This window comes from Chiloscyllium punctatum, chromosome 32 (assembly GCF_047496795.1).
Source record: "Chiloscyllium punctatum isolate Juve2018m chromosome 32, sChiPun1.3, whole genome shotgun sequence".
Lineage (NCBI taxonomy): Eukaryota > Metazoa > Chordata > Chondrichthyes > Orectolobiformes > Hemiscylliidae > Chiloscyllium > Chiloscyllium punctatum.
In genome coordinates, this window is record NC_092770.1 from 221,709 (window position 1) to 236,728 (window position 15,020).

General features: G+C 40.8%; 1 protein-coding gene across 1 annotated transcript in view; it reads right to left on the reverse strand.

Annotated features, from left to right (window-relative positions):
- The window catches only part of samtor (S-adenosylmethionine sensor upstream of mTORC1), a 132,263-nt gene that overhangs the window by 59,158 nt on the left and 58,085 nt on the right, over positions 1-15,020 (reverse strand). Inside the window, exon 3 of the mRNA XM_072551451.1 lies at positions 9,964-10,143. Within this exon, the coding sequence (XP_072407552.1) occupies positions 9,964-10,143 (180 nt within the window). The remainder of the gene's footprint in view (positions 1-9,963; positions 10,144-15,020) is intronic.

Genomic DNA, 15,020 nt, shown 5'->3' on the forward strand with positions numbered 1-15,020 from the left:
GGGAGTTCCTGGACTAGGGGGGATAGGACAGTGTTGAGGTAGGTAGAGATGAGTTCAGTGGGGCAGGAGCATGCTGAGACAATGGGTCGGCCAGGGTGGTCAGGCTTTGGATCTTGGGAAGGAGGTAGAACTGGGCAGTGCAGGGTTCCCGGACTATGAGGTTGGAAGCTGTGGGTGGGAGATCTCTGGAGGTGATGAGGTTCTGTATGGTCTGGGAGATGATGGTTTGGTGATGGGGGGTGGGGTCATGGTCGAGGGGGCAGTAGGAAGAGGTGTCCTCGAGTTGGCATTTGGCTTCAGCGGTGTAGAGGTCAGTGCGCCAGACTACCACTGCGCCCCCTTTATCCGCTTGCTTAATGGTGAGATTGGGATTAGAGCAGAGGGATTGGAGGGCTGCGCGTTGTGAGGGTGAGAGGTTGGAGTGGGGGAGGGGGGTCGACAGGTTGTGGCGGTTAATGTCCCGGCGGCAGTTGGAAATGAAGAGGTCGAGGGCAGGTAATTGGCCAGCGCGGGGTGTCCAGGTGGATGCAGTATGTTGGAGGTGGGCGAAGGGGTCCTCGGAAGGTGGGCGGGAGTCCTGTTTGTGAAAGTAAGCTCGGAGGCGGAGGCGACGGAAAAATTGTTCGATGTCACGGCGTGTATTAAATTCATTGATGCGTGGACGGAGGGGGATGCCCTCCAACGCATCTCGTCCACATCCCGCACCTCTGCCCTCAAATCCCACCCCTCCAACCATAACAAGGACAGAACGCCCCTGGTGCTCACCTTCCACCCTGCAAACCTTCACATAAACTAAATCATCCGTCGACATTTCCGCCACCTCCAAAAAGACCCCACCACCAGGGATATATTTCCCTCCCCACCCCTTTCCACCTTCCGCAAAGACCGTTCCCTCCGTGACTACCTGGTCAGGTCCACACCCCCCTACGGTCCACCCTCCCATTCTGGCACTTTCCCCTGCCACCGCAGCAACTGTAAAACCTGTGCCCACACCTCCTCCCTCACCTCTATCCAAGGCCCTAAAGGAGCCTTCCACATCCATCAAGGTTTTACCTGCACATCCACTAATATCATTTATTGTATCCGTTGCTCCCGATGTGGTCTCCTCTCCATTGGGGAGACTGGGCGCCTCCTAGCAGAGCGCTTTAGGGAACATCTCCGAGACACCCGCAAACCGTCCCGTGGCCCAACATTTCAACTCCCCCTCCCACTCTGCCGAGGACATGGAGGTCCTGGGCCTCCTTCACCGCTGCTCCCTCACCACCGGACGCCTGGAGGAAGAACGCCTCATCTTCCGCCTCGGAACACTTCAACCCCAGGGCATCAATGTGGACTTCAACAGCTTCCTCATTTCCCCTTCCCCCACCTCATCCTAGTTTCAAACTTCCAGCTCAGCACTGTCTCCTTGTCTTGTCCGGACTTGTCTGACCTGCCTATCTCCTTTTCCACCTATCCACTCCACCCTCTCCTCCTTGACCTATCACCTTCATCTCCTCCCCCACTCACCCATTGTACTCTATGCTACTCTCTCCCCATCCCCACCCTCCTCTAGCTTATCTTTCCATGCTTCAGGCTCACTGCCTTTATTCCTGATGAAGGGCTTTTGCCCGAAACGTCGATTTCGCTGCTCGTTGGATGCTGCCTGAACTGCTGTGCTCTTCCAGCACCACTAATCCAGTATATTCTAAATCATTGTAGCCTATTTGTGAAGCTGCCCTTTTTAAAACACACTTTCAGATAAATACTGCGTCAAAACTGTCACAATTTTGTATGGTAACAAGTGAAGAATACTTCCGAGTGTCTAATCAAGGACACAGGGGATCTTAGTGACTCATGCAGGATGAAAATATTCACTGAATTAAACCGCTTGAAACCTAGCATAAACCAAGTGGTTCTCTACATTAACCCTGCTCATCAACTATACTGAACAATTTTTGAATGACAACATGCAGTAGGCTAAATTGAGTGAAGTGCAGGTAAATTGCTGCTTCACCTGGAAGGTGTGTCTGGGGCCTTAGTGAAGAGTGTGGAGGTAAATAGGACATGCTGCACCTTCTGCAATTGCATGGGAAGTTGCTGTGAAGGTATGGGAAAGGACTGGACATAGAGGTGGTGTGGCCTGAGATGTCTGAGGGGAAATGGGCCGTGCAGAATGCTGACAGCGGAGTGGAAGGGAATGTGTCTGGAGGTGGTGAAAGCGGTAGCTCATGATCCTTTGCAGGCCATTAGGGAATAGGCGAGGACCAGGGGAATCCACTTCTTCAGTCTAGTTTACAGTATTCACAGCTCACAATGTGGTCTCTTCTACACTTTGGGGAGCGAAATAAAGACAGAGAGGTTGCTTTGTGGAGTACCATGCTCTGTCCGCAAAAGATGACCCGAGCTTCCAATTACCTGTCACGTCAACACATCACTATGTTCCCATGCTAACATTTCTGTCTCAGGTCTGCTGCAATGCTCCAGCGAAGCTCAATGTCTCATTTTCTACCTAGATATCTTACAGCCTTCAGGATTTGAGAACTCATTGAGTTTAACAATTTCACATATTTGTTGTCCTCCCCCAACCCCCCCATCCCCACCTGTTTTGAATGGATTGGTCCCAGCATAGCAAACCTTTTTGAACCATTCACATTTCTCAATAGCACCTTACTCAGCATCTATCTCCCTCTCAGCTTATCAGCAATCCCTTGTTAGTCTCTCCTTTTCTTTTATTGCTCGTACCATCTCAATGTATTCTATCCACTTCTATCCCAACCTATCAGCACCCCCCAACCTAAACCCCATCATCAGTACAAACACAATCTTTTCCCGCTGCTTTAAGTTCTGACTAAGGGTCACTGATCTCAAAACATTGACTCTGTTTTTCTTCCAGATGCTGCCCAACTTGCTCAGTTTCTTCAACACTTCTAGGATGGGGGTATTACCATTGACCAGCCAAATAAGTACTGTGGCTACATGAGTACATGAGATAATGTTGATGGGTTTTCTGTGCTGAATAGCTCACTTCCAGACTTTCCAAAGCCAGCGTGCTATCTAGAAGGCAGAAATCAAGAATGTGATGGAATTTTCTTCTCTTTCCTGGATAATTCTCAAGGAACTTTGCAACAAATAGGCCAAAGCAATCTTCACGACTGGTACCTAATTCACCACTTTAAACAGTCTTCCACCAGGAAAGCACAGTAGCAGCAATGTGTGTATTCACAAGATGCACTGCAGCAACTCATGTACCCTTAGACAAAACATTCCAAACCCATTCCACTATCAAAAGGTGCCATGGGAATACCATCATCTGCAAGATCCCTGCCAAGCTACATACCTTGAACTGAAACTATATATACAGCCATTCCTTCACTGTCAATGGGTCAAAATTCTGCAATTTCCTTCCTAGCAGCACTTTAGGCGTATGAAAGCATTCAGACTGCAGCAGCTCAAGGACATACGGGAATGGTAACAAACGTTGGTCTGGCAAATGATTTACACATCCCATGAATTAATAAATGAAATAGCAAATTTTAACATTGTATTGACCATATTCAAATAAAAATTATAAATGTGTACACACATGTGAATAAGAAAAAAATCTAGCACATTCAATATTTGCCTTTGGTGCACCAATTTCAATTGAAATTCAAATGAATACAAATTAACACCAATCAACCCTCAACCCATTGTGCAGCATTTCCTCTTACACCAAACTCTGCACCTTGTTGTAAGCCTCCTAAGAGATAGTTTGGCAAAAAATCTTCTGAAAATTGACACATTATATAATTGCCCTTCAAAACAAATGTGATCAAATTTGACAAACTTTGCAAAACATTAAAAGTCTTTGGTTATTCCTGAATAATTTTGAGTAATGGGTTATAAAGGATGTGATTTTCATATAGGACACCAGATTGGACAGTGACAAAAGGAGGCAAAATTCAATTGCATGGTCAACCACAACATCTTTCTGATTCTCAACAGTGGGCTTAGGAAATTCTAGCCCTACATATTTTCCTGTTGAGGATGATGCCAACTGGTCTCTCATTTGCCTGTCTTTTTTCCACTGCTGCCTTGGACAAAGATTTTTAACATTCAATTGTGCAAGAGAGTTTGCATTTATAAAATTTAATGACAGTCTCTGTTAGCTGCTCTAAATTTGTTCAAAATCCTAGACTTCATCAAATTAGACAGCCCAGCACATAATCACCTGGAAATGTAATATTTTCATAACCAATTTCTCCTCTATGTTATCTTCATCCATTTTTCACTGTCTTCCATTGTTCATTGATTTTTACTTCCACCATTCTTTTATTTAAACAATTAGTAGACAAGGCTTAATTAAAATATCCATTATGCCTTTGCCCCAGTTTTACATCCTTGAAAACTATTCCTTCTATTTGTCATTTAATTTAAATATATCTATGAAAACCCTTATTGACTTCCCCTGCATTGCTGAGAGTTTTTTTCCATCTCCCTTTTTGGCCTTTATAAACTTTTCATTTCATTTTGTACATGCCTTATAATTTTCTTTCATATTGTTCATCTAGTTATACAAGTAGCCTCCTTCTCAAGTTTCAGTTTATTTGTAAGCTATTTATCTGGGAAATGGCTGGATTTTTAATTAAATTATCTATAACATACTCAGAGTTGGCAAGCTCTGTAGTTCAGAAAAAGGCTCTATCGAATTTGTGCAGTCAAAAGCAACCACCTAATTATTCTAATCCCATTTTCCAACACTTCTTCCATAGCCTTGTGTGTCTTGGCATTGCAAGTGTAAACTTAAATACACTTTAAATGTTATGAAACTTTCTACCTCTGTCACCCATATTGGCAGCGAATTTCAAATTCTCACCACACTGATTTAAAAAAAATGTTTCCTCACATCCTTACTAAACCACCTTCCCTTAGATTAAATATATTGATCTCTCCACCAGATAGAAAAGTTCCTTCCTGTCTACCGAATCTACGCCCATCATAATTTTGCATATTTCAATCATATATATATTTCTCCTTCAGTCTTCTCTGCTCCAAGGAAACAAACCATCTCTCTTCATAAATAAAACTCTCCAGTCCAGGCACAACCTGGCAAATCTCCTCTGCACCTTCTCCAATACAATCACATCCTTCCTATAATGTGTATTCCAGAATTGCACAATACTTTTGCTGTGGCCAAACCAACTTTTTCTACATTTCCAGCATAACCTCCCTGCTCTTATGCTCTGTGCCTCAGTTAATAAAGGGAAGTATCCCATATGCCTTCTTAACCACTTTATCTGCGTGCCCCATTAGTTTAAGGGAGATTTGCCACAATTGCTCCATCTGTCTTTTACTATGTTTTTAACGGAATTAATTTGAACACTTTTTTTTTTCTTTTTCACTGAATCATAGTTTGTTTTTCCAGTACAGCTCACATACCTTTGAATCTTAATTGAGTCTATATCACCCTCACTTTTAACAATTCCTTACTACTTTCTCAGTTATTTGCTCCACACAATTTCTTCAAACCATATCAAGAAATGTACCTGTTGTTCATGACTTATTTGAAAATCAATGATTTTTAATTTTGTTTTTATTCTAATTAGACAGGGTGTAGCTAACAAGGATGTTTAAAAAATGAACAATACTGTATAGTAAACAACAACCTAGGATACCTGTACAATAAACAACATTTATAGAAGTGATATGAAATAGAAAGTAAATACTACTAAATGTCAACTAAAGAGTTTTGGGACAGTGTGTGGATAACAGCACAGCACTCATGATTTAACAGAACTTTGGAACACTACAGCACAGGAGGTGGTTACTAAGCCAATGTTGTCCTCTTTGGTGTAGCAAACCAATTTATCCCACTATCTTTCTTTTTTTTCCTTAAAGTAGTTATCTAGTTCCCTTTTAAAAAGTATTATTGAACCTGCTTCCATTGCCCTTTCATGCTTTGCATTCTAAATCATAATATGGTATGTAGACAAGAAATTCTTCATGTGCTCTCGAGTTCTTTTCCAATCACTTCTAGTTGGGCTGACGAAGAGTGCAGTGGTTCAATCTTGTGATCTTTCTGTGGTTCAGCATGTTATTAGAATCTCAACTGACTCCTCTCTGAAACTTAATTATCACTACCGTAGCAAGTTATTCATCATTTTGACTTAGTCTTTTGGATTTTGTACTTGTCACTGAATTCCACTTCTCAGAAACAGAAAGTTATATTCCTACAGAGCACTTAATGCACAAAATTAACAGTACATCAGCATGGCGCACCATCATATTTGGGCTGATAAATAGCATTCATATTCTGGCAGCTCCTTTCAGTGTGTCTCATTAAAATGTCTCTTTGCCTGTCAAGTTGAATCACCACTCAAGATTATTCATACCAGTGCTTAAGTGCCAACACAGCAAGCTGCATTGTAGTTAGACTTGTTTGTGATGGACCACATACTGGATAGTGCAGAAAGATGGCATAGAGTCAAAACAACAGTGCTTGGACCGACAATGGAAGCTGGTCATTTAATTAGCTGCATTCTGACTTTTACTGTTTCGCTATTTTAAAAATACTCTATTTATTAATTTATTTTCACAATGTGGGAAAGTGTTATGCACTTTTGTACCAAGATTAGAGGCGTAGATTGTTTTCTAAATGGGGAAAAGCTTCAGAAATCTGGAGTCCTATTTCAGGATGCTCTTAATGTTAACATGCAGGTTCAGTTGGCAGTTAGGAAGACAAATGCAATGTTTATATTCATTTCAAGAGGGCTAGAATACAAGAGCAGATATATATACTCCTGATGCTCTAACAGGCTCTGGTCAGACCACATTTGCAATAATATAGTAGTTTTGGCCCATGTATCTAAGGAAGGATATTCTGACCTTGGAGGGGTTCAGAGGAGGTTCATGAGAATGGTCTTGTGGATGGAGGACTTGTCGTATAAGGAGGGGTTGAAGCATCTAGGTCTGCATTTGATAGTGCTTTGAAGGATAAGGGGAAACTGGGTTGAAACTTACAGAATATTGAGGGGCCTGGCTACAGTGGATGTGGAGAAGATGTTTCTGCTAGGAGGAGAGAATAGGACCAGAGTGCACAGCCTCAGAGGGAAAGGACGACACTTTAGAACTGAGATAAGGAGGAATTTCTTCAACCAGAGGGCGGTGAAGCTGTGGAGCCCAATTCTTTGAGCATTTAGATAGGTTTGAGAGATAGATAGGTTCTTAGATAGGGATCAAAGGTTATGGGGAGAAGGCAGGATAATGGGGTTAAGAAACATAATCAGCCAAATGGTGGAGCAGACTCAATGGGCCAAATGGGCTAATTCTGCTCCTTTTGATCCTATGGTTAACCCTCTTGTCTTAGATTGACAGTAAATATTTTGAGGCAAAAGAAACAGCAGGCTCAGATTATCCCTAAAAAAAAGTGATACAACAAATGTCACAATATTTATATCTGTTCAGTGAAACGTCTAAGTGTGTAGTCAACCAATTAGAATTATGGACATGAAATTTTGATTAAATTGTCTGTTTAAGTGGCTTGGAACATGCTCTCTCTGGACTAGCGTCTTTTCTCTTCCTGAATGTACAGTCATGTTACATCATCATGATTGAGAGAAATCTCATCACAGCACAACTGCCACCAAGTTACTCTCTAATTGGTCTGCATCATTGCAGTAGGTCAACTTTTAGATGCTTACATAATGTGATAGTTAGAGCCACCAATACCTCAACCCCTTGAAACGTTGGTTAATTGCACTAGCACTGATGAATCCAGAAAAAGTTTGTTATTCTTTTACTAAATTTTCTCTTTCTGCTTTACCAGAACAGCACGGTAGTTCACTGGTTAGCACTGCTGCTTCACAGCACCAGGGTCCCAGGTTGATTCCAGCCTTGGGTGACTGTCTGTGTGGCGTTTGCACATTCTCCCTGTGTCTGCATGGGCTTCCTCCGAGTGCTCCGGTTTCCTCCCACAGTCCAAAGATGTGCAGGTGAGGTGAATTGGCCATGCTAAATTGCCCATAGTGTTAGGTGCATTAGTTAGAGGGAAATAGGCCTGGGTGGGTTAGTCTTCGGAGAGTCGGTGTAGACTCGTTAGGCGGAAGGGCCTGTTTCCACACTGTCGGGAATCTAAACTAATCTAATGTAATCTCTCAATCTTTATTTCTTCCAATTTGCATTCCCTTTTTGGTATTGTTTACCTTTGCTATACATGAGTTTTGCTCCTCCATTTCTGAATCTCTACTGTGTCCCTTCCATTTTTGCTTACTCCTTCATTCTCGTGTCTCTGCTGCCTTATTTTATTTTCATTTTATCCCATTGTCTTTCTGATTGTTGTCTCTTCAGCAGTTTTCTCTTTCTGTGTAGCAGTGAGGCTGCTGCACTGAGTGCAGCATGAAATAGATTAGGATGCAGATTGTCAAAAAATACATTACACCCAGAAACTGACTAAGTACAACCATGATGAAAAGTATTACCACTGAACTCATTCAGCTTAAAATAGATCATAATGGAGTTATAGATCTTGCCTATATAAAACAAAATTAAGAAAATGATTTTCAATTTTAAAGCTGGTTCAATTTAGACATATATTTTATGTATACATATGCATTATCTAAAAAGCCAATCAATATTTATTCTTGTAACTTCTTTCAAATTCTCTCTTTCCAAAGTCAACTCTAAAAATCTGTTGCGATGGTCTTGCGGCAAAAGTAGTATCTCTCTCTCGGAGCCAGAAGCTCCAATTTCAAATCCCACGTCTCCCAGGGGTGTATGTCGTAACATGTCCAAGTAGATTGATTGAAATTTGTAAAAATGTTTTAGCTTGCATTTGTGGGGCTACATGGAATGTGCTCACATGCAAAATTATAATCAAGTAAGTCACCTCACTCAGAACTTACAATATAAGCAAACTGAGAATGTTAGATCAATTAAAAACATTTGCTGGCAAAAGATATGCTTTCTCTTGATAAATTACCAAAGCTTACATTTTTCCATCCTCAGAGACATATATTTGAAGCATTTATTACATTTTGACTAAATAAAATATTTCTACAAACAGTTTGTATATGTAGATTAAGTTCATATATGTAGAGTAAGTAAAAAAAAAAGTTTAATTGCTTTAATTATTAGACTTCCTTACTATCAAACATACTTCAAACTAGATATACAGAGCACCCAAACTACACTCTTCTTTGCTGGCGTATCTCTATGCACTTTAATCAAAAATAAAATTGACTAGGGTCCAAATATCTGTTATGAATTGGTTTGGCCAAACATGGAGGGTTCAGTGATCTTTGTACTTAAACAAGTGTGCTATTTCTCAAAGCTGTAAAACAGTATTAATCATTGTTATAACATATTTATTAAATGGAATAATCCCATTGTAGGTAATTTCAACACACCACAAAAAGAATAAAGAAAAAGTTGGGATATACATTTCCCACATGGACTGTGTGGAAGATGTATATCCCATCTTTTTGTTTTTACTTATTGAAAAGCAGCATCCATTTGATTTAAATTAACCATAACTTTTGATTTAAATTATATCAGTGTGCATGAATATTTTATCTGACTGTGAGCATTTCCATTCAAATATAATGGAGGCAACCTCCCTCATTGTGGGATCTTACTTCACACCATTTCACTTCTTTTGTTAATTTTTGTAAAATTGCAAATGAGTTGGATTGCATGGGACCCTTGTTTGTTCTCAATTCTACACTGTCATAATTTAGAAACTAAACCTGCTAATTTATTACTGTCCAAAGTCAATAATTACTCTAACATTCAACAACTACATTCTGAAGCATTTCATTTTTACAATAAAAAACCCAAAGTGAAAGATCATATACTTATGACCTTTCACCATCTTTAATACAGATTACGTGTGAGTATAGATCCAAGTGATGTTTAATTCATTTTATTTTAGCAGTTTTCCAAAATATAAGAACCTTTTGCAGAATATCATTGCATTTTGAATAAATGAGATCTGCTTAAATCACCTACTTTGAGATGGAAGCATCCAGATTCATTAATATACCATTCGATGCAGAATAATCATCTTTCTTTTCAGATGCTTGTACATTGAAGGTTGGAGTAGCCATGGCAATAGCAAGCCTGGCCCTTTTCTCATCTTTTTCAAGTACCCTCTTCATTCCACCGTTCAGAAAATATTCTTGACAAACACTAAAAAAGGAAGAACAACTGGTCAACTTCAAGGAACAAAATAGAAACACTGACACAAAACTTATTTCTCTATGTCTGTAAAAATAAATGCTATGAATGTTTGCTATGAATAATCCAACATTTGTATATGCTCCTGGTAATTAATTTCAATCTTGTGCCTATTTTGACTTCTGGTAATGCCAGGTAAGTGTACTACTTTATTTTTCAGGGTAAAAATGTTAATGTTATCCTGGGATTTGAAGGGGGAGTGAAAATTCCCTATCATTCATTGCTAATAGTTATGCTTTCATATCACTGCTACTTGATGTGCTTCACCTTTGATGAGACAAAATGTTGTAAATATGATACTGAGAAGGAGAATGTTAAAAATCACAACACCAGGTTATAGTCCAACAGGTTTAATTGGAAGCACACTAGCTTTCAGAGCAACGCTCCTTCATCAGGTGGTAGTGGAGGATTCAATCCTAACACAGAATTTATAGCAAAAATTTACAGTGTGACGTAACTGAAATTATACATTGAAAAATTGATTGTTTGTTAAGCCTTACATCTGTTAGAATACAGTAATAGTTTCACTTCTTTCATGTGTAAATCCCAAAACCTTTTTTTAAAAAAAGGTTGCATTCTCAGGTTAGTTGTTGACAATGGTGACAGCTAGACAGTATGTTGAAGGTGTTGGCCCCCTGTGTTCTCTGTCTATGCCATGATGTTTAGATTGATCCTAAATCTAAAAAGTGAGATAACAGAATTTTATATAAATTCATGCAGTTTTTGAGCTCCGAGTTCTACATGAATGCATGCAGGTTTTGAGCAATGTAACCCTGCAAGTACAAATTCACCCCACAAAATAGGTGTGCGCATGTGGGTCTTTGTCTGTGTGTGTTTCTGTCTGTCTGTCTGTGTTGGGGGTTGAGAGTGTGAGAAAGCGTATGCGTGTGTATAGTGAGTGCAGAGTCTTAAGTCTGTGAGGGGGTGCATGTGAGAGTGTGGGAGTGTATGTGTCTGTAAGGGTGTGTGTGGGTGTATATAGTGCAATGGTGGCCACATGTAATGTGACATGAACCCAAGGTCCCGGATGAGGCCCTCCATATGGGTACCGAACTTAGCTATCAGCCTCTGCTCGACCACTTTTCGCTGCTGCCTGTCCCGAAGTCCACTTTGGAGGATGGTCACCCGAAGGTCTTAGGCTGTATGTCCTGGGACACTGAAGTGTTCCCCATTGGGAGGGAACACTCCTGTCCGTTGATTGTTGTGCAGTGCCCATTCATCCATTGTCGTAGCCTTTGCTCGGTTTCCCCAATGCACCATGCCTCCGGGCATCCTTGCCTGCAACGTATAAGATAGACAACGTTGGCTGAGTCACATGAGTACCTGCCATGTACAAGGTGGGAGGTGTCCCCACGCGTAATGGTGGTATCCATGTCCACACTCTGACACGTCTTGCAGCGCCTACCGTGACAGGGTTGTATGGAGTTGTCCCGAGAGCCGGGCAGCTTGCTACGAACAACGATCTGTTTGAGGTTTGGCGGTTGTTTAAATGCAAGTAGTGGAGGTGTGGGGAGGTCTTGGTGAGGTGCTCATCCTCATTGATAATTTGCTGCAGGTCATGAAGAACATGGCGTAATTTTTCAGCTCCTGGTACCCTTCGTTGTTCAGTATTTCCCAGGAGCTGAAAAATTACGCCATGTTCTTCATGACCTGCAGCACATTATCAATGAGGATGAGCACCTCACCAAGACCTTCCCCACACCTCCACTACTTGCCTTTAAACAACCGCCAAACCTCAAACAGATCGTTGTTCGTAGCAAGCAGCCTGGGTCTCGGGACAACTCCATACAACCCTGTCACGGTAGGCGCTGCAAGACGTGTCAGAGTGTGGACATGGATAACACCATTACGCGTGGGGACACCTCCCACCTTGTACATGGCAGGTACTCATGTGACTCAGCCAATGTTGTCTATCTTATACGTTGCAGGCAAGGATGCCCGGAGGCATGGTACATTGGGGAAACCGAGCAAAGGCTACGACAATGGACGAATGGGCACTGCACAACAATCAACAGACAGGAGTGTTCCCTCCCAGTTGGGGAACATTTCAGTGTTCTAGGACATTCAGCCTCGGGCCTTCTGGTGACCATCCTCCAAGATGGACTTCGGGGCAGGCAGCAGAGAAAAAAGTGGCTGAGCAGAGGCTGATAGCTAAGTTCAGTACCCATAGGGAGGGCCTCAACCGGGACCTTGGGTTCATGTCACATTACAGGTGACCACCATTGCACTGTACACACATGCGGATACTCCTACACACTCACACCTATAAACACATACACACAGACACCCCCACACACTCCCACACTCTCACATGCAGACCCTCACAGACTTAAGACACTCTGCACTCACTACGCGCACACACATAAGCTTTCTCACACACTCAACCCCCAACCCAGACAGACACACACACAGACAGACAGACAAAGACCCACATATTTTGTGGGGTGAATTTGTACTTTCAGGATTACATTGTACTTTGCTCAAAAACTGCATGCATTCATTTAGAACTCTGAGCTCAAAAACTGCATGAATTTATGTAAAATTCCGTTATCTCACTTTTTAGATTAGAATCAATCTAAACATCATGGCATAGACAGAGAACACAGGGGGCCAACACCTTCAACATACTGTCTAGCTGTCATCATTGTCAACAGCTAACCCAAGAATGCAACTTTTTTAAAAATAGGTTTTGTGATTTACACATGAAAGAAGTGAAACTATCACTGTATTCTAACAGATGTAAGGCTTAACAAACAATCAATTTTTCCATGTATAATTTCAGTTACATCACACTGTAAATTTTTGCTGTAAATTCTGTGTTACGATCGAGCCCTCCACAATCACCTGATGAAGGAGCGTTGCTCCGAAAGCTAGTGTGCTTCCAATTAAACCTGTTGGACTATAACCTGGTGTTGTGTGATTTTTAACTTTGTACACCCCAGTCCAACACCGGCATCGCCAAATCGAGAAGGAGAAGGAAAGTGAGAGACAGAAAAACTAAAGACAGCACTGAAAGCATACATTTACGCCATTCCAAACTCTGCCATGTTATCCATTTTTTTCCAAATGAACAAAACAATTTCCAATTTGCTACCAAATCCTATTCTTAAAATATCACCTCTTTTTGGACAGCTCAATAACGTTCAATAAGTAAAACTCATATTCCTCCAGTACCAACCTGATTTAAGTCAAGACTCAACTCTTATTCTGAACCTGAATGCTATATGCAATTGTTCTAGAACTTTATTATGAGCTCTTAAATGTTGGAGGGGCATGTCCGTAAAGATCTGAACAATGCCAAGATTATAGTATTGTAATCAGCAAGCACCTTTTTCCACAAAAAGGTAATGGGAATGGACGACTCTCCTCCCTAAAAAATGCTGTGGGTGCTGTGTCAAAAGTCCTATTTAATAATTCTTTAATATGTGCTTTCATATCATAGCTATCTACAAACTACTCAGGTTAATCAGGAGCCCCTCCAGTGAACACAGTTTTCTCATTATCCTTTTTAAAAATGATTTTTAAATACGATAGCTTTGAATCTGTGACAAGGGTGCGTGTGAACTGTGACAGACACACATAAGACTCCCATTGTTCATGGTAAATCATGAATATGGTTATGTTAAAACAAAGTGATATCCCTACAATGAACACAATATTAAGATTATTGATTTACATTAGCACTGTGGTTGCAGCGAATAAATAACTCCAAAAAAATTTAGAATCTTTACAATCTAGCAACCCAGGTGATATAATTGGTTTTTAAAATCCAAATACAAGTAATGTCATTAGCGATTTCTGCTTAAAAGTTTGAAACATAAATTACCTTCAAAGAGCCTCAGAAATTAGGATCTTAGAGAAACTAACAGAAAATACTTTACAATTACGTCTTTTATTTTCCGATAAGGAATCAATTATAAATTTTTTTAATACTTACAGCTGCCCACTGATTTTTAATGGGTTTCTGCGTGGCAACTAATGTAAACTATAAAGCCATTTTCAGTTAAATAGCTGTAAAAGGGATCTGGGTTTTATGTGAAAAGGGCTAGCAGTAGCAGTTGATTACCACAGACCAAAGGGAATTGCAGAGGGAGTTTCACAAAGAGAAGTGGGAAAGTTGAAGACAAGGACAGGTTAGCATCAGCTATCTCCCCACTTTCCCTCTATGCCAAGTCCCATGATTGCGAAGAGAGTGCACGATAATGAGGTGTCCCACAGGAGACCACTGGAAACCCTGTTGGAGCTTGCTGGACAGTCTTTGGGAGGTCCTGAAAAGTCTTATGGCTTCCGTTTGATCCCTGTGCCATCACTGAATTGTGGTGTGCTCAGGGATGAGAGTCAATTGACAGATCAACACTGACAACTGGAAATTCTGCATCAGCTCCTTCTTTCCTCTGATTAGGGTGACTGGGAGTGGATGAGTTGTCTTCTCTGGGTAACTGACACAATTAAGTGGGCCCAGCTGCCTCAATTCTTGATGAGATGGGCTTGATTAAATTCTGCCCATGGATGTTAAACCAGGACATTTGTATAAAAGCATATAGCAAAAGAGAAGGAAAGAGAAAAATGGGATTGTATAAGAGTGAGACAGACAGAGATTATAGACAAAAGGAATAAAGTTAAATAAAATTAATAACATTTCCAACAATTTACATCTGAAAGAATGCAATTTCAAACTTTAAAAATACATTTTTAGTTCGAGGGGCATGATTTGGTAGGAATTAAACTTACCTCAGTATTTAAAATTAATTTGTACTTGATAATATTTTAAATTTTTTTTTGGAATGCTTAATAGGTATTTGGTGAATGTGCACAGTACAATGAAACTG